At 43.9% G+C, this 23,977-nt stretch overlaps 1 protein-coding gene across 10 annotated transcripts in view; it reads left to right on the forward strand.

The window, feature by feature from the left end:
- pnut (septin 7-like protein pnut) overlaps positions 1-23,977 on the forward strand; it is a 294,459-nt gene that overhangs the window by 211,823 nt on the left and 58,659 nt on the right. For all 10 annotated transcript variants that reach the window (XM_053785935.2, XM_053785937.2, XM_070095477.1 and 7 more), the window contains 2 exons: positions 2,966-3,101; positions 23,186-23,292. In XM_053785935.2, coding sequence (XP_053641910.1) covers positions 2,966-3,101; positions 23,186-23,292 — 243 coding nt within the window. The remainder of the gene's footprint in view (positions 1-2,965; positions 3,102-23,185; positions 23,293-23,977) is intronic.

Below are 23,977 nucleotides of genomic sequence, written 5' to 3' on the forward strand. Positions count from 1 at the left end.
CTCTCTCTCTCTCTCTCTCTCTCTCTCTCTCTCTCTCTCTCTCTCTCTCTCTCTCTCACACACACACACACACACACACACACACACACACACACACACACACACACACACACACACACACACACACACACACACACACAGTCTCTCTCTTATTAAGAAGGATACTGACACCCCACAGTGCAAGGCCGGATGATTGTAAGCCTGAATACCCCAGGTTGCAGATATCCTTGCAATACACCACGGTTATACAAATTATTTTTGGCTACACTTGCAGGTCAATCTTCTGCAAGTGTGGTCACTAAGCAGTGACATTACGCAGGACAGTGCCACGTAGGTCACTGGGTTCAAAAATATGAACACGTGTACATATCATGTGGGAGTTCGAACACGTGGATTGGGTAAAGTAAAACTCACGTAGGCTGGTAGTACGTATAATTACAGATAATGTGGGGAGCGCCCTTACAGCCGTACCTATCTCTCTTGCTCACTCTCGTAAACTGACTGGCCGCCCACAGCAACTACTGGTACACTGGTTACTGGTAACTGGTTACTACTACTGAGATACATACTTATAGGTGATATGGAACCATTTATTCATACATTGTAAACTTGCTTCCAGTGGGTGAGTTTACATTCATATATGTCTCCTTTAAATATAAATATTAAATAAAGGTCACACACGTGGGAAAGGGAGCACCAGCACTGCTTCCTCTTCATGGCGTCAGTGTATCATTGATCCAAAGGGTGTCAGTCAGCTTGTGATTGTATGAGTGACCTTCCGAAGTGACCTCGGTGAGTGCAGGGCTGAATTCCGTCTCTGGGAGGCTGTATCCCAGACAAAATGCGTGTCCTTGCTTAGGCTTATAAGAATTCATTTCCTATACCCCAGCTTGTTACTCAAAGTTGTCCCCATCCACCTGTGTCAAGTTTATCATCTCAGGTCAGCAGGTAGCTATGTTCCCAGGTCAAGTGGTCCTCACAGAGTGGAACACCAGTGGTATCTCACAAGAGGTCTGTGACCTTCCCCTATGATAGAGGTCTGTGACCCCCATGATAGATGTCTGTGACCCTCCCCCATAATAGAGTTCCGTGACCCTCCCCCATGATAGAGGTCTGTGACCCCCTCCCTTCATGATAGAAGTGTGTATGTCCCTCGCCCATTATGGTCTGTGACCCTCTCCCATGATAGAGGTGTGTGACTCTCCCTCATAACCTGACCTCACTGTGCTGCTGACACTCACAAACAGTGCCCTCTCTCACTAGCAACACAGCTGCATATAAGCGAGTCGAGTATCTTTGCCTTTAACCCAACAGGATTGTCATAGGAAATAGCAACATTCTAAAATGGAATATTAGGTTAAATCTCTTATCCTTCGTCACATGACACATCATGTCAACCAGGGTGATGACACACCATGTCAACCAGGGTGATGACACACCATGTCAACCAAGGTGATGACACACCATGTCAACCAGGGTGATGACACACCATGTCAACCAGGGTGATGACACACCATGTCAACCAAGGTGATGACACACCATGTCAACCAGGGTGATGACACACCATGTCAACCAGGGTGACGACACACCATGTCAACCAGGGTGACGACACACCACACAGGGTGACTCAAGGATACACATAATAAAATAAAGTTTAACACTGTGTAACATCCATGGTGATTCAAATGAGTTTAACTCACTTGCTTGTTAAGCTGCTGATAGAACACTACGTGAGCCCTGGCGCGTGGGGCTTGCTCTCTACTGGCTGTACTGGGAACTGTACTGGTATTGGATGTACTGGTACTTGTATTGGGTGTACTTGAACCTGTACTGGGTGTACTGGAACCTTTACTGGGTGTACTGGTACTTGTGCTGGGTATACTGGAACCTCTACTGGGTGTACGGGGACCTGTAATGGGTGTAGCAGGACCCGTATTGTGTGTACTGGGGAGCTTTACTGGGAGTATACCATAGGAACAACTGGAGCATGTCCTGGGTGTGCTGTTACGTGCTGACACTAAATGTCGTGGAGTTGTACGAAATATTGTCTGCTGACACTAGGCGTTGTGTAGTGGCATTGTGTTGTGTTGGCACTGAGTGTTGTATAGTGGCATTTTGTTGTGGCACTGATTGTATAGTGGTATTGTGTTCTGGCACTGAGTGTTGTGGCACTGATTGCAGTGGTATTGTGTTGTGCTGGCACTGTTGTGGCACTGATTGTGTAGTGGTATGTGCTGGCACTGATTGTGTAGTGGTATGTGCTGGCACTGATTGTGTAGTGGTATGTGCTGGCACTGATTGTGTAGTGGTATGTGCTGGCACTGATTGTGTAGTGGTATGTGCTGGCACTGAGTGTTGTGTAGTGGCACTGATTGTGTAGTGGTATTGTGTTGTGGCACTGATTTTGTAGTGGTATTGTGTTGTGTGCTAGCACTGAGTGTTGTGCAGTGGCATTGTGTTGTGGCACTGATTGTGTAGTGGTATTGTGTTGTGTGCTGGAACTGATTGTGTAGTGGTATTATGTGCTGGCACTGAGTGTTGTGTAGTGGTATTATGTTGTGTACTGGCACTAAGTTGCATGGTGCCACTAAGTTTTATGTGGTGGCACTGAGTGTTGTGTAGGTGTTGTGGCATCAAGTTATGCAGTAGGACTAAGTGTTGTGTAGTGGTATGTGTTGTGTTGTGGCATCAAGTTATGCAGTAGGACTAAGTGTTGTGTAGTGGTATGTGTTGTGTTGTGGCATCAAGTTATGCAGTAGGACTAAGTGTCGTGTAGTGGTACGTGTTGTGTTGTGGCATCAAGTTATGCAGTAGGACTAAGTGTTGTGTAGTGGTATGTGTTGTGTTGTGGCATCAAGTTATGCAGTAGGACTAAGTGTTGTGTAGTGGTATGTGTTGTGTTGTGGCATCAAGTTATGCAGTAGGACTAAGTGTTATGACACTACATTTTCAATTGTTTCCACAGAACAAACTAGTGAAGGAGCTGGTGAAGGAGCGGCGGCCGCGGGAGGTGGACGGTTACGTGGGATTCGCCAACTTACCCAACCAAGTGTACCGCAAGGCTGTGAAGCGTGGCTTCGAGTTCTCCCTCATGGTTGTTGGTGAGTACCATTCATATTTCCCCTCTTGTTTCCTGTACACGTGTGGGGGGGGGATTGCAAGGGTCGATTCACAGCTCCTGGCCCCGACTCTCAACTTTTGAGACATGTCATGGGTGGTGTGAGCCCCGTACCATCAACAGGTACGCACAGGTAACAAACAAGCTCTTAAAGAGACTGTCCAACAGAAAACAAAAGGATATTCAGAGGTGACATTCCACTTGTACTGATCAAGGTAGGTGACATAGCTAAGCAACAAAATGTAGAAATCTCTCACCATGCCTGCTTGAATACGATAAATTAAACTAATGGTAGTGCTTTAGAACACTGAATGTAGCGTACTTATTAGAATGGAGTTGAAGGAAGTATCTTGTAATTTATACATGGGAGAAACACTCTTGATCCAGGTCCCTGAGCTACACATTTCTATAGCAACTCAACTAGAGTAAGAGATATAAGGTAAAACGCAAATTTGTAAATTATTTAACAAATATTGTCATGGCGAAGGTGCTGAGGAGGAGAAATTACCTTTTGGGTTGTAATGGTTATGTGAAGTATGACATACGTAAGCTCGTATGTCACACTTGAGTGCTCTTTACTCTTGTGTTAACTGCTGCACCAGTACCTTAGTCTATACCTTGTTTGTGTACTACTAGAGGGGAGGGAGAGGGTACATGTACGGTTATGGTGTTATGACCTCGCCGAAATCTGCCAACCCAGACTGATACAGTTCATTGGCTGTTGTGTTGAACCCACCCTGTGTGGTGGAATATGGCGAGAAATGTAGCTATTTTTTTCCTACAATGTAATTATCATATCGAGTAGGGGTGGCATCACACTGTGGGTGCCCTCAATTATATTGAACAGGCAGCTCCACACCGCAGGTGCTCCCACAATGTAACTGTCATAGTGACTAATGTAACCACGTGTGTCACATACTGGTCACCGAGTTTACCAACATCATCATCGATTTTTCTTCCAATGCCTCCAGAATTTGTTTTCATATTCTAATAGTTTGATTGTCATGGTTTTACCGCTATAAATCCATACCTTTGATGAGTTACGAGAGTTTTTCGACTCCCGGAGCCCGGTCATGGGCCAGGCTCGTCTGATGCTTGCCTGCTTAACCAGGCTGTTGCTGTTGGTGGCCCGCAGCCCAACCTATCCATCACAACCTGGTTGATATAGCACCTGGTGAAGATACTTGACCAGTTTCCTCTTGACTTTGGTTGTGTAGTTCAGTGCTCAGCATCAGGTATAATAACACTAACGGTTACAAATGGATGAGAAGCATAAGTGAGGTACGTACATATAAAGTTTTGAAAATTCAAGAAATGAGGCATCACAACCATGGACTCAAATTTATTAAATTTAAGACTAAGAAATAGTGTAGAAATACAGGCGAGATACATACGAGTATGAAACTCTCACTGAAACATTACTTAGTAAAAACTCGTAAGGGTTTATTTAGGTTTTACAAAGAGAAGCTTTTATTCTTAGTGATTTTTAAGAGCACATGAGTGTTATTGCATCCATATACCGTATAGGATAACACAGGAGTGACTTCCCTGTGTTAAACACAAGACTACTTCCTCTGATAGGTAAATACTGCACTTATATTATTGTTGTTATAACTGCTTAGTTCTCAAGACTCAATACTTGACTTTTCAGGGAAGAAAAGATGCAGGTCTTTTGGGATCTTCCATCTAGTCTGTTAGGATCTTCCATCTAGTCTGTTAGGATCTTCCATCTAGTCTGTTAGGATCTTCCATCTAGTCAATTAGGATCTTCCATCTAGTCTGTTAGGATCTTCCATCTAGTCTATTAGGATCTTCCATCTAGTCAGCCAACACACTACTGACATTCAACACGGCTTCAATCACCTCCAACCTCCCCTCCCTCCTGTTGATCCCAAGGGAGGCCTTCCCCTCCTCTCCCCTCCTTCGTTAACTTGTCTCCCCTATCCTGCTCATTCTTACCCTAATCTTCCTACCCTTGTCAGCCCCCCTTCCCTCTCCTGCATCCCCTTCGGTGCCTCTGTGAAGCCCTTACTCCCCATCCCCAGGAACTTACACTGTCACACTACTTTATTAACGGCTCCCCCTTTCATCTTTCACCTCACTACACTTTTCCTCTTCCTCCCCTACTCCATTTTTTCTAATTTCACTCATCCCTCTCTCTCTCTCTCTCTCTCTCTCTCTCTCTCTCTCTCTCTCTCTCTCTCTCTCTCTCTTTCTCTCTCTCTCTCTCTCTCTCTCTCTCTCTCTCTCTCTCTCTCTCTCTCTCTCTCTCTCTCTCTCTCTCTCTCTCTCTCTCTCTCTCTCTCTCTCTCTCTCTCTCTCTCTCGTGTTACCATTTGTGTGTACTCTCTTTCGCCTTTGTGTGTGTGTGTGTGTTCTCACCTAATTCACCTAATTGTGGTTGCAGGGGTCGAGACTCAGCTCCTGGCCCCTCTTCTTCACTCTTCACTGGGTGTGCGTAACACGCGTTATTACACCATGCAACATATAAATTATGCTGGTTATTGCATGAGGCAACATGCTAGTTATTGTGTCATGCTGTGAGTGTGGGCATGCCCAAGGCTACACTAGATACAGAGCTCTGTGGTACATCCAGCCTGGAGGCGCTCCTAGTTGAAACTGACCTCACCCGACCTAACCCTCGGGCGTCCTCACACAACCCGGCAGCAGTGACTCATACATAGCATCTCTGCAAAAACCATTTTGACACCGACAAGATGTGGAGAAACAGTGTACATTTCAGGGCATTTATTAGGCCTAGATCGAGGAACCGGGGTAAATTACCCCAAATATCGTAAAAATGAACATGTCTGGGGTAATGAAGGCTCGGTAAATACATGTATATATAAAAAAAATGAGCGAGGCAAATTATCACCAGAAAGAAATAATTTTGATGATGTATCAGAAATGAAACGTCATCATTTCTCCAAAACTTGAAGTGAAAATGTTTTCAGTGAAATTCTTTACTTCCCTAATGAGAGTTTTGATAAATTTGTCTCTTACTGCTTTTATTTCATGCAGTTTATTTTTCATTTTATTATTAATTTTGTGTTTTATTTTAAAATTGCTTTATCGCGTATAATACATAATTTTCAACTTTATCACCGTGTTCTCCAAATAAATTGATTCAGTAAACTATTTTGAATTTGAATTCTGTGGACTTTATGGACTTTCTGGACTTTGTAGACTTTCTGGCCTTTTAAGTCCAGAAAGTATACAAACAAGTTCGCCGACCTCTGTAATAAGAACATAAGAAAGAAGGAAGACTGCAGCAGGCCTACTGGCCCATGCGAGGCAGGTTCAAGTCTCCTACCGGCTTTAGCCAATGCCCCAACCTAGTCAGGTCAGATCACATTCACTTAAGGAAAACGACAACTGACCTATACACATTACACAAATAACCCGCACATAAAAGAGAGAAGCTTACGACGACGTTTCGGTCCGACTTGGACCATTGACAAAGTCACACTGGTGCAAGTCGGACCGAAACGTCGTCGTAAGCTTCTCTCTTTTATGTGCGGGTTATTTGTGTATTGTTCCAGTCACGGTATTGTGCCTTTTTGTTATTTATTTATTTCTAGTAGCACAAACTTATCAGGTCCAACTCACACCCACTCGTGTATTTATCTAACCTATTTTTAAAACTACACAACGTTCTGGCCTCTATAACTGTACTCGGGAGTTTGTTCCATTCATCCACAACTCTATTACCAAACCAGTGCTTTCCTATATCCTTCCTAAATCTGAATTTTTCTAACTTAAAACCATTGCTGTGAGTCCTGTCTAGTCTAGATATTTTCAGCACACTATTTACATCCCCTTTATTTATTCCTGTCTTCCATTTATACACCTCAATCATATCCGCCCTAATTCTCCGCCTTTCTAAAGAGTGCGGATTCAGGGCCCCTCAGTCTATCCTCGCAGGGAAGATTTCTGATACATGGGATCAACTTTGTCATCCTCCTCTGTACGTTTTCCAATGCATTTATATCCATTCTGTAATACGGTGACCAAAACTGCGCAGCATAACCTAAATGAGGCCTAACCAAGGATATATAGAGTTGAAGAACAACCTGAGGACTCCTCATTATTTATGCTTCTTGAGATGAAGCCAAGGATTTTGTTAGCTTTATTGCGAACACTTATGCACTGTTGCCTTGGTTTCAGATTACTGCTAACCAGAAGTAAATCCTTTTCGCAATCAGTAGTATTAAGATCTAGATTATTTAGTTTATATGTGGCATGGTTATTTTCCTGTCCAACATTCAGAACTTTGCATTTGTCTATATTAAACTGGATCTGCCACTTCTCCGACTACTGCATCAGTCTATTCAAATCTCCCTGGAGTGCTCTAATGTCCTCTTCAGAATGAATTCGACGGCCTATTTTGGTGTCATCGGCAAACTTGCTTTATTAATTAGAGGAATCGTTTCGCCGAAATATAGATTCCCAAATGTTGGACAAATGTCTGAGTCATCAACTTGTAGAATTTATGAGCCATTTATTCAAAGTACAACCCCGCTGCATTTAACAGTCTAAGTCTTGACTAAAGCTGACGAAAGTTACTTGGGCTCGAGAATATTTTCATGACATATCAATTGTATCGAAGCCATACCTTGACAGATCATGCATCACTAATCCCTGTCTTGTCAACAACCTTCTGGACGTTTGGCAAGATGGTCTTTGACTATACAGGAGTTCAAGCCAACCGCTGCCACCAAATCTATCATAACCCTAAGTCTGGGCATACCCTGGGCTGTTATAAACCTTGGTAATAGATACCCACAAATTGGTTTAGAAAGACACATGATCAAGGTCCCAGGATCGAAATGTTTTCTAATAAATATGTCCTGGTGTTTTCTCACGTCCTTCTAGACCATGCCCTGGGTTAAACTGGATAGACGGAGTAAGAATACACGTCCTCGGGTTTACGGTTTATTGTACAGGAGATTATGGATACAGAGCTCTGTCTCACGCACAACTCAGGGGCGCTTTTAGTTCAAAGTGACCTCATCTAACTCTCGGGCGCCCTGCACCCGGGACACTTCCTGGCAGCAGTAAGTCATACATAACATCTATGTACAAGAGTGATTACTGCACACACACTGAACTGTTGTTGATGGTAAGCATACCAATACAAGGAGTGTCAATACAATATTGTACTATACATGTTAGTTATTTTACTACAGCATGTTGGTTATTGCACAACATGCTAGTTATTGTATTGTACAATATGCTAGTTATTGCACTGCAACATGCGCAGTTGACGAAATTTAGTACAGCGCAACAAACAGAATGGATTTGCTATCATGAGTTTTTCTAACTCCTTCCCCCTCCCTCTATTATCCCTCCCTCCTCCCCCTACTCGTGTTGCATCATTCAGGAAGGGCAACATTTCTACGCCTCAGTGCTTGACTAATTCCAATCTGGTAAAAAGATGGTAATGTTGGTGTGAATGTTAGTGGTTAGTCATGTTTGTAGTGCTGACCTTGCTCGGTTCCTGCCCCACCCATCCTTTCTTTGTGGAAAAAGACGCTTACGTACAGTTCAGGACATTTATTAGAGGAAACGTTTGCTATGAGTGGCGAAACGTTTCATCGAATGTCCTGAACTGTACATAATTGTCTTTTTTCACATCTTGTTGATATCGCCATACCACCGTCTTTTCTTTGTTCCATCTGTTTCGCCCCCGGCTGTCCCTTCTCTTGTTTCGTCCCTGTCTGTCCTACCCCCGTCTACCCCCAACTGCCAGGGTGAACGCGCGTCACCACCTAGGTACGTACCTACAACACCCACCACACTAGGTGCAGCCAGTCTCAGTGATCTCAGGACACCTAATTAAACAGGTGCCAGAAGTAGCAAGTCTCTCAGCACTGAGGCAGCACTATTTACGTGGGTCTGCCTCACCTGGGTCACCCGGTGTAACCCCCATGGACGGTGCAGAGGAATAAGTGGGAGGACACGCTGGGATAGAAACTGGAAGTGGAAAAGGAGAGAGAGAGAGGTGGGGAGAAGGTATAGGAGGGAGTATGGAATGGAAGGGGGTGAGGTATGGAAAGGAGAGAGATGGGAGGGAGGGAAAAAAGAATGAGAAATATTAAGGTGTGTAGGTAAACTAACGGGCAGGAGAGTAAGTGGGTCAGTTGTTGCCTGGCTGGTGTCTAGTGAGAGGGTTGCTTCATGAACCATCACCTACAAATCAATAGAAACCTTGAAAAAAATGGCAAAAATTGAATGTTGATATGAAAGGAAAGTTAAAAGGGAATTTCTGCTCAGTGCTGAAGGTTTCGTTCAAGTAACTTGTAGTACATGGGGAAGATGAATGCAGAGGGCCTGGGAATGCACATCGATACTATCTACTGAGTGGAACTGTCATCTATCTAGAATAGGGACTATCGTCCATTATCTAGATGTTAGAGGCAAGGATAATAAAGCATAATGTAGATATAATGATTCGTTTTGAGCATTTGTTTCCTATTTGATTTCCCCACCTGAACGTCTAATGAAACTGACAGCATTTGAATTTCCCATTAATAATATGAATGATAATAATAAGAGGAGGAGAAGGATTGGGATGACAGAAGGAAATGCTTGGGATTCCCAGGGCAGCTGGGACGGTTGTTGATGTCGTCTGCATTGTGTTTCTGATGTAAGTGAAGAATATAAATAAGTTAATGAATGAGTAATTAAGTAAGCAAGTTTTTTATTTACGATTGAATACATAATATGCAAAATTTCACATTGATATTGAGGGCACACAGATGGTATGGGCACAAAATAGTACGTCATGTAGATTTGTCATAGGATGACCCAATGAAATGTATGAGGAGGAGTGTTGGAGGAGAGGCAACACAAGTGTGTGTGAGAGAGGAAAAGTGTTGGAGGAGAGGCAGCACACGTGTGTGAGGGAGGAAGAGTATTGGAGGAGAGGGATGTGGCCTTGGAAGCCGCGGTGAGTGCAGCAGCTCCCGACACTCACAATAACCAAGGTAAGGATGGTAGGATGTAAACACAACATATATATAGCATCATGCAGCTCGTCCTCGAGCCTCACCCTCCACCTCATGCTGCCGCCACTACAAGTTGTTCTCCGTGGTGACCTCAAAACAAACTCGTGATAGATTTTGTCTCGATGGGAGAGTTTATTAAGTAAAATACCAAATGCAGCCAGATCATTTCAAAACTAGAGGAACATTCAAAATACCTCGAAATAATAATAATTGCAGATGTCATTTCGGGTACTCAATCTAGCAAATGAATTGAAGATAAAGAAAATGATAGGGTGGAGAACTTTCAAACAAGTTACGCCAATGGCGCTTTTTTTTTTTTTTTTTTTTTTTTTTTTTTTTTTTTTTTTTAACCAGTTGTGCTTTCACATCGTGAGTATTGCTCTGTGCTCATAGCTCCTTTTAAGGCTTGATAGATATACGGGAGCTGGAAAATGTACCGAGTTCATTTGCCGCCCATATTGAATGATGTAACATCAAAATTATTAGGAATGCCTCAGAACCTTTGAAATTTTTTCTCTGGGAAGGAAAAGATAGATATGATATATATGTGAAAAATAGCTGAAAGTCAAGTCCCCAATCATTATACTACATTAGCAGCTTACCTGAAAGAGACGGGAGAAAGTGTAAAATTTAGTGAAGAGCAATGTTACCATGAGCACACCGTCAACAACCATAGTCCACAAGTTAACTTACCAGCTGATGTAAGATAAGTTATTATAACAAAGGTAGAGATTTCCAGGAGACTGCTCGATCACTACTTAAGAGAATGTGGGAGGTAATGAAGTGGAGAAGGGATGTGTGGGAGTGGAGAGAGGTAGTAACGTGTAGGTTACCTGGTGTTCGATTTGGGGGTCACCCCCCTCTGGCCCATTCCCAGACCAGACCTGGTTACTGATCTGATCTATCAGGCTGTTGGGGCTAGCAGTATGCAGACCCGGCTAATCAGAAACTGACTTGAACTTATCAGCTCCCTCCTGAAGACAGCTAAGGTTTTGTTGGTAATTCCCCTTTTGCTTAAAGAGAGCTTTCTCTTAGTGTACATATTATCTAAGCTTCTTGCATTTATTTGGAGTGATTTGAGTGTGCAAGTTTAGAACCAATCCTTCCAGTATCTTTCAGGTGTAAATTATGATGTATAGTTCTCACCTACGTTCCATGGAGTACGGCTTGAAGTTCAAATATTTCCAGTAATACAGGTACTTGACTGAATTTACACGAGCAGTGAAGGTGTTTACTTTCTCCAGCTTTACAGTTTCTCCTGCCTTGATAGGGGGACGTTAGTATAGATCAGTATTCCAGCTTGGAGAAAACAAGGGCATTGCAGAGTATCATTATTGACTTGGCATCTCTTGTTTTTAAACGTTCTTGTTATCCAGGCTATCATTTTTCTTGCATCTATTATAACGTTCTTGCGAGCCGTGAATGTGACATCCTCTGACTTATTCCTGTGTCTCTAACACTAAAATTTCACCCTATTGAGTGACTGGAGTTTACCTGGAGAGAGTTTCGGGGGTCAACGCCCCCGCGGCCCGGTCTGTGACCAGGCCTCCTGGTGGATCAGCGCCTGATCAACCAGGCTGTTGCTGCTGGCTGCACGCAAACCAACGTACGAGCCACAGCCCGGCTGATCAGGAACTGTCTTTAGGTGCTTGTCCAGTGCCAGCTTGAAGACTGCCAGGGGTCTGTTGGTAATCCCCCTTATGTGTGCTGGGAGGCAGTTGAACAGTCTCGGGCCCCTGACACTTATTGTATGGTCTCTTAACGTGCTAGTGACACCCCTGCTTTTCATTGGGGGGATGGTGCATCGTCTGCCAAGTCTTTTGCTTTCGTAGTGAGTGATTTTCGTGTGCAAGTTTGGTACTAGTCCCTCTAGGATTTTCCAGGTGTATATAATCATGTATCTCTCCCTCCTGCGTTCCAGGGAATACAGGTTTAGAAACCTCAAGCGCTCCCAGTAATTGAGGTGTTTTATCTCCGTTATGCGCGCCGTGAAAGTTCTCTGTACATTTTCTAGGTCGGCAATTTCACCTGCCTTGAAAGGTGCTGTTAGAGTGCAGCAATATTCCAGCCTAGATAGAACAAGTGACCTGAAGAGTGTCATCATGGGCTTGGCCTCCCTAGTTTTGAAGGTTCTCATTATCCATCCTGTCATTTTTCTAGCAGACGCGATTGATACAATGTTATGGTCCTTGAAGGTGAGATCCTCCGACATAATCACTCCTAGGTCTTTGACGTTGGTGTTTCGCTCTATTTTGTGGCCAGAATTTGTTTTGTACTCTGATGAAGATTTAATTTCCTCATGTTTACCATATCTGAGTAATTGAAATTTCTCATCGTTGAACTTCATATTGTTTTCTGCAGCCCACTGAAAGATTTGGTTGATGTCCGCCTGGAGCCTTGCAGTGTCTGCAATGGAAGACACTGTCATGCAGATTCGGGTGTCATCTGCAAAGGAAGACACGGTGCTGTGGCTGACATCCTTGTCTATGTCGGATATGAGGATGAGGAACAAGATGGGAGCTAGTACTGTGCCTTGTGGGACAGAGCTTGTCACCGTAGCTGCCTCGGACTTTACTCTGTTGACGACTACTCTCTGTGTTCTGTTAGTGAGGAAATTATAGATCCATCGACCGACTTTTCCTGTTATTCCTTTAGCGCGCATTTTGTGCGCTATTACGCCATGGTCACACTTGTCGAAGGCTTTTGCAAAGTCTGTATATATTACATCTGCATTCTTTTTGTCTTCTAGTGCATTTAGGACCTTGTCGTAGTGATCCAGTAGTTGAGACAGACAGGAGCGACCTGTTCTAAACCCATGTTGCCCTGGGTTGTGTAACTGATGGGTTTCTAGATGGGTGGTGATCTTGCTTCTTAGGACCCTTTCAAAGATTTTTATGATATGGGATGTTAGTGCTATTGGTCTGTAGTTCTTTGCTGTTGCTTTACTGCCCCCTTTGTGGAGTGGGGCTATGTCTGTTGTTTTTAGTAACTGAGGGACGACCCCCGTGTCCATGCTCCCTCTCCATAGGATGGAAAAGGCTCGTGATAGGGGCTTCTTGCAGTTCTTGATGAACACAGAGTTCCATGAGTCTGGCCCTGGGGCAGAGTGCATGGGCATGTCATTTATCGCCTGTTCGAAGTCATTTGGCGTCAGGATAACATCGGATAGGCTTGTGTTAGTCAAATTTTGTGGCTCTCTCATAAAAAATTCATTTTGGTCTTCGACTCTCAGTCTGGTTAGCGGCTTGCTAAAAACTGAGTCATATTGGGACTTGAGTAGCTCACTCATTTCCTTGCTGTCATCTGTGTAGGACCCATCTTGTTTAAGTAGGGGCCCAATACTGGACGTTGTTCTCGATTTTGATTTGGCATAGGAGAAGAAATACTTTGGGTTTCTTTCGATTTCATTTATGGCTTTTAGTTCTTCCCGCGATTCCTGACTCCTAAAGGATTCTTTTAGCTTAAGTTCGATGCTTGCTATTTCTCTGACCAGTGTCTCCCTGCGCATTTCAGATATATTGACCTCTTTTAGCCGCTCTGTTATTCTTTTCCGTCGCCTGTAAAGGGAGCGCCTGTCTCTTTCTATTTTACATCTACTCCTCCTTTTTCTTAGAGGAATAAGCCTTGTGCATACATCGAGTGCCACCGAGTTAATCTGTTCTAGGCATAAGTTTGGGTCTGTGTTGCTTAGTATATCTTCCCAGCTTATATCGGTTAGGACTTGGTTTACTTGGTCCCACTTTATGTTTTTGTTATTGAAGTTGAATTTGGTGAATGCTCCCTCATGACTAGTCTCATTTTGTCGGTCTGGGGCTCCATGCATACATGTCTGAACCTCAATTATGTTGTGATCTGAGTATATTGTTTTTGATATGGTGACATTTCTTATCAGATCATCATTGTTAGTGAAGATGAGGTCTAGTGTATTCTCCAGTCTTGTAGGCTCTATTATTTGCTGGTTTAAATTGAATTTTGTGCAGAGATTTAAAAGCTCGTGTGAGTGTGAGTTTTCATCAGAGCTGCCTCCTGGTGTTATTTCTGCAACAATATTATTTGCTATATTCCTCCATTTTAGGTGCCTTAAGTTGAAATCCCCCAGGAGCAAGATGTTGGGTGCAGGAGCTGGAAGATTTTCCAGACAGTGGTCAATTTTTAACAGCTGTTCCTGGAATTGCTGGGATGTTGCATCCGGAGGCTTGTAGACTACCACAATGACTAGGTTTTGGTTCTCGACCTTTACTGCTAAAACTTCCACTACGTCATTTGAGGCATTAAGCAGTTCTGTGCAAACAAGTGACTCTGCAATGTACAGGCCAACCCCCCCCTTTTGCCTGTTCACTCTGTCACATCTGTATAGGTTGTAACCTGGGATCCATACTTCGTTGTCCAAGTGATCCTTTATGTGGGTCTCAGTGAAAGCCGCGAACATTGCCTTTGCCTCTGCAAGCAGTCCACGGATGAAAGGTATTTTGTTGTTTGTAGCTGGCTTTAGACCCTGTATATTTGCAAAGAAGAATGTTATCGGACTGGTGGTATTGTTGGTACTGGGGGGGGATTTTTTTTCCGGCATTAGTATCTGTATCTGTTGGTTTGGAGTGGAGGCCATCGACTGTGGTTCCACTCCAGGAATGACTGGATTTGGTGTACGATTTCTGCCATTTCCTGCCAGTTTTTTTTCCTTCCTGGCACTAAAAAACCTCTCCCTCTTGAGTGGCTGTGGCTACCCAGGTTTTCCCCTGGCCTGGATGTTTTGTATCTTTTTGTCCCCTTTAGATGGTATGCCTGGCAATTTAAGTTATAGCACAGTCTTTCCTGTACTGAAGAGGTACACATTTCAGGGTGAAAAAGCTTACAGGAAGGGAGTTTGCATTTTCCTGTTTTCATATGGGCATGGCATTTTCTAGGGTGGTCATAGTTGCATGTCCCATCTGTTTTTCCAGATTTCCCATGCCAGCAGATACCAAGTGCATAGTATGTGCACAGGCTTGGTTTCCGCTTGCCTTGGGTTTCTGTGACTGTATTCCCTGTTGGTGCATGTTTCCCTGTCTTACTTCTATCCTCCCTAGCACCAACAATGGAGCTCCCACCAGTTGTTTTTGGTAATTTATCCTCACTATTGCTATTGGAGTCCTCTTGTTTGCTATTTCCTGCGGTGTTTCTAGTTTGCAATATTGGTTTTATCTTATCTTTGACTACACTTGTTTCCCTACTATGGCTCCTGTCCCCTATGAGGTCATTTATATGTATTCCTTCCTGCGTATAATTCCCGACTCCCTGGACAATATCTCCAGCTTCACCATTTCTGTCTCCCAGGACAGTATCTCCAGCTTCACCATTTCTGTCTCCCAGGACAGCACCTCCAGCTTCACCATTACTGTCTCCCAGGACAGTATCTCCAGCTTCACCATTTCTGTCTCCCAGGACAGCACCTCCAGCTTCACCATTTCTGTCTCCCAGGACAGTATCTCCAGCTTCACCATTTCTGTCTCCCAGGACAGCACCTCCAGCTTCACCATTACTGTCTCCCAGGACACCTCCAGCTTCACCATTACTGTCTCCCAGGACAGCACCTCCAGCTTCACCATTACTGTCTCCCAGGACAGCACCTCCAGCTTCACCATTACTGTCTCCCAGGACAGCACTATCAGCCCCACATTTACTGACTACCAGGACATCACCTCCAGCCTTACAGTTTATGACTACATGGCCAGTATCAATGGCAGTACCATTCAGCCCAGACATTTTATGTTCCCATCTGTTGTAGAAAGCTTCCAGGTTTTCTATGAAAGCAGCTTTGATGTTGTCCTCTTTTAATACCCTTGTGATTTTAGTCCACAGTTTTTCCTCATTTGAGCATACCCAAAAACACTTCTCTGTTTTAATACTGCTTGTAGCTAGTTCTGGGATATCTGCACAAGGGGCGTGACACCAATTTCCACAAAAATGACAATTTATCCATGTGGAAGCCCGTTTGTTTGACTGGAGTTTATGCTGTACTCTGAAGTGGAGGTGATGGGAAGAGGGGAGGTAGATGTGTGGAGGTGATGGGAAGAGGGGAGGTAGATGTGTGGAGGTGATGGGAAGAGGGGGAGGTAGATGTGTGGAGGTGATGGGAAGAGGGGGAGGTAGATGTGTGGAGGTGATGGGAAGAGGGGGAGGTAGATGTGTGGAGGTGATGGGAAGAGGGGGAGGTATATGTGTGGAGGTGATGGGAAGAGGGGAGGTAGATGTGTGGTGATGGGAAGAGGGGGAGGTAGATGTGTGGAGGTGATGGGAAGAGAGGAGGTAGATGTGTGGAGGTGATGGGAAGAGGGGAGGTAGATGTGTGGAGGTGATGGGAAGAGAGGAGATAGATGTGTGGAGGTGATGGGAAGAGGGGAGGTAGATGTGTGGAGGTGATGGGAAGAGGGGAGGTAGATGTGTGGAGGTGATGGGAAGAGGGGGAGGTAGATGTGTGGAGGTGATGGGAAGAGGGGGAGGTAAATGTGTGGAGGTGATGGGAAGAGGGGAGGTAGATGTGTGGAGGTGATGGGAAGAGGGGAGGTAGATGTGTGGAGGTGATGGGAAGAGGGGGAGGTAGATGTGTGGAGGTGATGGGAAGAGGGGAGGTAGATGTGTGGAGGTGATGGGAAGAGGGGGAGGTAGATGTGTGGAGGTGATGGGAAGAGGGGGAGGTAAATGTGTGGAGGTAGATGTGTGGAGGTGATGGGAAGAGGGGGAGGTAGATGTGTGGAGGTGATGGGAAGAGGGGAGGTAGATGTGTGGAGGTGAGCATCCTGGTTATGAATGGTAAGTGAAGGCTTCCCCTGGCGTGGCGGTGGCCTTCATGTAATAGTAATGGTCAGTTACTCCACCCCCACCCTGGTATAGTAAGATCTTTGCATGATCCACAAATACTCTGTAGCCATGAAACTATTGATTCCTTCTGTGAAGTCATTAACAAAAATGTCTTAGAAGGAGAACCAAATATAATCTCCAGTACCAGTTGATAAACTCATATTTTGTGATGTATAAACAAGTTATGGTTGTACATGTTCTGTAACTGTCAGAGAGACCACATGTATTTGCCTGGAAAGTTATGAGGATACCGACAGTATGCAGATACACACATTTGTGCAGTTCAAGACATTTTCTTATGGCAAAACTTTTCTTCTATAAAAATCTTGACCTGTGCATAGTGTCTTTATCTGCCCGCCTGTATTTATGGTATATTTCCTGTTTCCTTCCCTTTGCATAATCAGGGTTGAAATGCGAGGAGACTGAATGTAATGGCAATACAGTGGCTAAAGTATAAACATTATACATCAATTTGGTTGTGATGGAAAAAATAAGTGAGCAGTGGCTGAGCTGAAGGTAAGGCTCAGCTGCTGCTGTTGCAGCCCTCGCTTTGTTGATAAACGTAGTACCCCTAACTTCCCTACATCATATTATGCTTTTAGTAGTAATAGTAGCAGCAGCAGTGATAGTGGTTGTAATAGGGGTGGCGGTAGTTATAGCAGTAGTAGTTTTAGCAGTAGTAATTGGTGTTCAGTTTTTTTTATTTAGATACAGTTATTAACATAAATACCGTTCCTTTTTTCTGGTATATGAGGCGCATGATTATGTAAGGTGCGCCCCAATTTTATCAGGCACGTTTTGGGAAAAAATAAATGCAGTATTTGCTAGGCCTAGTGAGTAGAAGTTGAGCAGTAGATAGATGCTTGTAAGTCATCACTGTTAACACTAGGTGTCATCACTAGGAAAACACCATACCACGGGCAGGGTTAGAACCCGTGATCAGTGTGTCTCAAAACTCGCATTTGTCGCATTAGTGACTGGCTAACACAATGATCTGGAGTTCTGAGACTCTGATCGCTGGTTCTAACCCTGCCCGTGGTATGGTTTGTTTGCAATCGTGTCATTACGATTTCGTGAGTCGTGTCATCACTAATGTAAATTATTTTTTTTGGGGGGGGGAGTGTGCCTTATATGCCAGGAAATACAGTCCAGGCAGGCCCCACTTATACAGCAGGTTAGGTTCCGAGCTATTGCTGTCAATGTCCCTATGGCCCGGTCTACGACCAGGCCTCATATGAAAGCCTGATAACATGTTTACACTGTCGTATATTAAGTGAGCAATGGAGCTAGGCCTAAAAAGTGCATATACAGTACACACATTCCTTACCTTAAAATATATTTGTCCTTAGCCTGTAGTGAGTGGTGAATATATTTATTGTAGGAAGTCTGAACAAATGAGGAATGAGTATAATTGAAAATTGCTGCAGTAGCTAAACACCATACAGCGAAGCACTGTAAAGCAGGGACTGCCTGTAGTTTGTGGTACAAAATCAAACTAGAAGGGGAATCTTGCAACAATTAGGATGAAGTTGGTCTTGGAGCCTTTGTATCTTTAATGAGGTTTGAGAGGTTGCCACCAGATGCAACCTCACAACAGTTCAAGGAACAGCTACTGAAAATCGATTACTGTTTGGAAAACCTTCCAGCTCCATCCCCAAACATCTTACTGCTTGGTGATTTCAACCTAAGGCATACAAAATGGAAGAATGTAGCAAATAATGTTATAGCTGAAACAATCCCCGGAGGTAGCGCAGATGAAAGGTCACACACACATGAGCTACTAAGTCTCTGCGAAAAACACACCTTAAGCCAACAAGACTAGAAAACACACTTGACCTTATCTTCACAAATAATGAGGACCTGATAAGAGACATAAGAATATCAAAAACAACTAATTCCGATCACAATCTAATCAAAGTCCAGACGTACATGCATAGGGGTCCTGAACAGCAGAATGCATATACCTGTGAAGGTGTCTTCACAAAATACAATTTCAACAACAAGAACATCAACTGGGACCAGGTAAACCATGTCCTAAACGAAACATGTTGGGAAGATGTCTTAAATGACATGGATCCAAACCAGTGCCTTGAAAGGATCAACTTCCTGGTAGCCGAAGCATGTTCTAGGCATATTCCCCTAAGAAAGAAGAAGAGCAGGAGTAAACTGGAGAGAAAAAGACGCTCCCTCTACAGAAGACGACGAAGAGTCACTGAGCTCCTCAGGAGTGCTAGAATATCTGATACACGAAAGGAGGCGCTGACCAGGGAAGTGGAAACTATCGAACTTAAGCTAAATGACTCCTACAGGAACCAGGAGAGGCAGGAGGAGCTTAAAGCTATTAGTGAAATTGAAAGAAATTCAAAATATTTCTTTTCATATGCCAAAAACAAGGCAAATACCACATCTAGTATCTGGCCCTTACTCAGACAGGATGGGACTTACACAGATGACAACAAGGAAATGAGTGAAATATTGAAATCCCAGTACGACTCTGTGTTTAGTGAACCACTAATCGGTCTGAGGATCGACGACCCAAATGATTTCTTCATGAATGAGCCTCAAAACTCCATAAATGTATGCCAGATTTCCGGCATTACCCTAACTCCGATAGATTTCGAAAAAGCCATTGACAACATGCCTATGCACTCAGCCCCGGGCCCAGACTCGTGGAACTCTGTTTTCATTAAGAACTGCAAGAAACCCCTCTCGCGTGCCCTAAGTACACTATGGAGGAGGAGCTTGGACATGGGTGAAATTCCACAGTCACTTAAAACAACGGATATAGCCCCACTCCATAAAGGTGGCAGCAAAGCATTAGCTAAGAACTATAGACCAATAGCTCTGATGTCCCACATCATAAAAATCTTTGAAAGAGTGCTAAGAAGCAGGATTGCAAATCACCTGGATTCCCAAAATCTGCACAATCCAGGGCAACATGGGTTCAGGGTAGGTCGCTCCTGCCTCTCACAACTACTGGATCACTATGACATGGCCTTGGATGCACTGGAAGAAAATCAGAATGCAGATGTAATATACACAGACTTTGCAAAAGCATTTGACAAATGCGATCATGGCGTAATAGCCCATAAAATACGTGCTAAAGGAATAACTGGGAAAGTGGGGAGATGGGTCTTCAACTTCCTAACAAATCGAACACAAAGAGTAGTGGTCAACAAAGTTAAATCGGAGGCTGCCATAGTGAAGAGCTCTGTTCCACAAGGCACAGTACTCGCCCCCATCTTATTCCTTATCCTCATATCAGACATAAACAGAGATATACACTACAGCACCGTATCATCCTTTGCGGATGATACTAGGATCTGCATGAGGCTGTCATCTGCTGAGGATGCGGTTAACCTCCAAGAAGATATAAACAAAGTTTTCCAGTGGGCAACGGTAAACAATATGATGTTCAATGAGGACAAATTCCAACTACTCCGTTATGGAAAACTGGAGGAGATAATAACTAGAACAGAGTATACTACTGACTCCGGCCATACAATAGAGCGGAAAAATAATGTAAGGGACCTGGGAGTAGTAATGTCTGAGGATCTCACTTTCAAGGATCACAACAGTGCCACGATCGCACGTGCAAAGAAAATGATAGGATGGATAATGAGAACTTTCAAAACGAGAGATGCCAAGCCCATGATGATCCTTTTCAAATCACTTGTTCTCTCTAGGCTGGAATACTGCTGTACATTAACATCTCCATTCAAAGCAGGTGAAATCGCAGATCTAGAGAGTGTACAGAGATCCTTTACTGCACGTATAAGTTCTGTCAAGCACCTTAACTACGGGGAACGCTTGGAAGCACTTGACTTGTACTCGTAGGAACGCAGGAGGGAGAGATATATCATAATCTACACTTGGAAAATCTTGGAAGGAATGGTCCCAAATCTGCACACAGAAATCACTCCCTACGAAAGTAAAAGACTGGGCAGGCGATGCAAAATGCCGCCAATAAAAAGTAGGGGCGCCATTGGTACACTAAGAGAAAACACCATAAGTGTCCGGGGCCCAAAACTGTTCAACAGCCTCCCATCAAGCATTAGGGGAATTGCCAAAAAACCCCTGGCTGCCTTCAAGAGAGAGCTGGACAGATACCTAAAGTCAGTGCCGGATCAGCCGGGCTGTGGCTCGTACGTTGGACTGCGTGCGGCCAGCAGTAACAGCCTAGTTGATCAGGCCCTGATCCATCGGGAGGCCTGGTCATGGACCGGGCCGCGGGGGCGTTGATCCCCGGAATAACCTCCAGGTAACCTCCAGGTACTCTCACAGCGCTACCCTGGGCCAAGCTTGTCTGGTGCTCCCCAGGCCAACCAGGCTGTTGCTGATGGTGGCTTGCTGACCCACATAGCCATCACAGCCTGGTTGATCCACCACTTGCCAGAGGTTCAAATCTTGTTTCCTCTTGAAGACCTGCACACTTATCCCGGCAGTGTTTCTAATATCCTTTGGTAGTGTGTTATCAAATAATCTGGACCTGCAGATGTTGCTGCAGTGTTCTCTTTTTGTGCCCCACTTTTCTTCTGCTTTCACTGGGTTTATTTTACATTTCCTCTCATATCTCACTCCAGTATGTTATGACAGTGTGCACATTTGGGGCTAGGCCCTCAAGTACTTTCAGTGTATATATTATCATGCATCTCTCCTCTGCTCCAGCGAGTACATATTTAAGACTTTGAAATGTTCCAAGTAATGTAAATGTTTTATTAGCTCTTTGTGGGCTGTAAGTGATCTCTGTATTTGTTCCAGCTCTGATCTCTCCTGCCCTCATTGGAGCCATTGACACTGACCAATACCCTAAGAGAGCACAAGTGATTTGAAAAGTGTCACCATTGGCACTATTTCCATTGTTTTAAGAGTTCTCATCCAGCCAATTATTTTCCTGACTTTTGTGGTATTTTCGTTATTGCATTCTTTAAATTAAAGGTAGCTGACATTATTATACCCAGAACAGAACTTTCACATATTTCTTTCATTTAATCTGGTGATAATCTTGCTTTTTATATATACGTACATATTTCATTGTGCATAACTTGAAGAGTTCCTCCAGTATTTTCTGAGTGTGACTTGTGATATATCTGAACTTAATTCCAGGGAGTTCAGTCTACCTATATGTCACTTTAGTCTTAGTCTATACAAGTAATAAAAGTTTTCTGTAGTACGTGTATGTATTCTCCAGGTGTGCAGTTTTTCCCTGTCTTTAAAGGAGTTTATGATGATAATTGATTGTTATTATTTTTTATTATCATCACACTGGCCGATTCCCACCAAGGCAGGGTGGCCCGAAAAATAAAAACTTTCACCATCATTCACTCCATCACTGTCTTGCCAGAAGGGTGCTTTACACTACAGTTTTTAAACTGCAACATTAACACCCCTCCTTCAGAGTGCAGGCACTGTACTTCCCATCTCCAGGACTCAAGTCCGGCCTGCCGGTTTCCCTGAACCCCTTCATAAATGTTACTTTGCTCACACTCCAACAGCACGTCAAGTATTAAAAACCATTTGTCTCCATTCACTCCTATCAAACACGCTCACGCATGCCTGCTGGAAGTCCAAGCCCCTCGCACACAAAACCTCCTTTACCCCCTCTCTCCAACCTTTCCTAGGCCGACCCCTACCCCGCCTTCCTTCCACTACAGACTGATACACTCTTGAAGTCATTCTGTTTCGCTATATTCTCTCTACATGTCCGAACCACCTCAACAACCCTTCCTCAGCCCTCTGGACAACAGTTTTGGTAATCCCGCACCTCCTCCTAACTTCCAAACTACGAATTCTCTGCATTATATTCACACCACACATTGCCCTCAGACATGACATCTCCACTGCCTCCAGCCTTCTCCTCGCTGCAACATTCATCACCCATGCTTCACACCCATATAAGAGCGTTGGTAAAACTATACTCTCATACATTCCCCTCTTTGCCTCCAAGGACAAAGTTCTTTGTCTCCACAGACTCCTAAGTGCACCACTCACTCTTTTCCCCTCATCAATTCTATGATTCACCTCATCTTTCATAGACCCATCCGCTGACACGTCCACTCCCAAATATCTGAATACATTCACCTCCTCCATACTCTCTCCCTCCAATCTGATATTCAATCTTTCATCACCTAATCTTTTTGTTATCCTCATAACCTTACTCTTTCCTGTATTCACCTTTAATTTTCTTCTTTTGCAATTGATTGTTGCTGTTATTTATTAGGTGAAAGTGGACTGGGAAAGAGCACACTCATCAACTCCATGTTCCTCTCTGACATTTATTCCAATGACCACCCTGGACCCTCACACCGTGTCAAGAAGACTGTCCAGGTATGCTATCTTGTCTGTATTCACTCACTTAGCGAGACACACTCTGGTTAGCTAATATTTTAATGTATGCCTAATTGATGCAAGTCTTTTTAGATTATTAATGGAAAATTGTGGAAGTTTTGGGTGACTGGTAATATATATTTATTTTATACATTTATACAAGTTGAGCAATTCATACACAATACACAAATAACCCGCACATAAAAGAGAGAAGCTTGCGACGACGTTTCGGTCCGACTTGGACCATTTACAAAGTCACACTAACCAGAATGGAGCAGGACGGCTATATGTAGGCAGGAAGAGGTGGAGGTGGTGGTAGTAGTAGCAGCAGCAGCAGCAGCAGCAGAGGTAGCAGTAGTGGTAGTGGTAGTAGTGGAGAATGAGGAGGAGCCAGTCAAATACAAAGAAAGAGGAGCACTGCAGGGGAGCTAGGTGCCCACAGAGGGAGAGCAAGTGCACAGAAGTGGGTGAAAGGGGAAGAGGTGAAATAAATAAAGAAGGAACAGAAACACGAGACAGAAGGAAGAAAGACAACCCAGAGGAGAAAAAGAAAGAGGAAAGGGGAAGAGGGAGAAGAAGAAAAAGAAAAAGAAAAAATGAGGAGTCAGGTTAAGTCATGGGTGTTCTGAAGTTTGGAGCATTTTACAATGTAGTGGGAGAGGAAGGCATCTACAGAGACGAAGCC

This window comes from Cherax quadricarinatus, chromosome 50, assembly GCF_038502225.1.
Source record: "Cherax quadricarinatus isolate ZL_2023a chromosome 50, ASM3850222v1, whole genome shotgun sequence".
Classification (NCBI taxonomy): Eukaryota; Metazoa; Arthropoda; class Malacostraca; order Decapoda; family Parastacidae; genus Cherax; species Cherax quadricarinatus.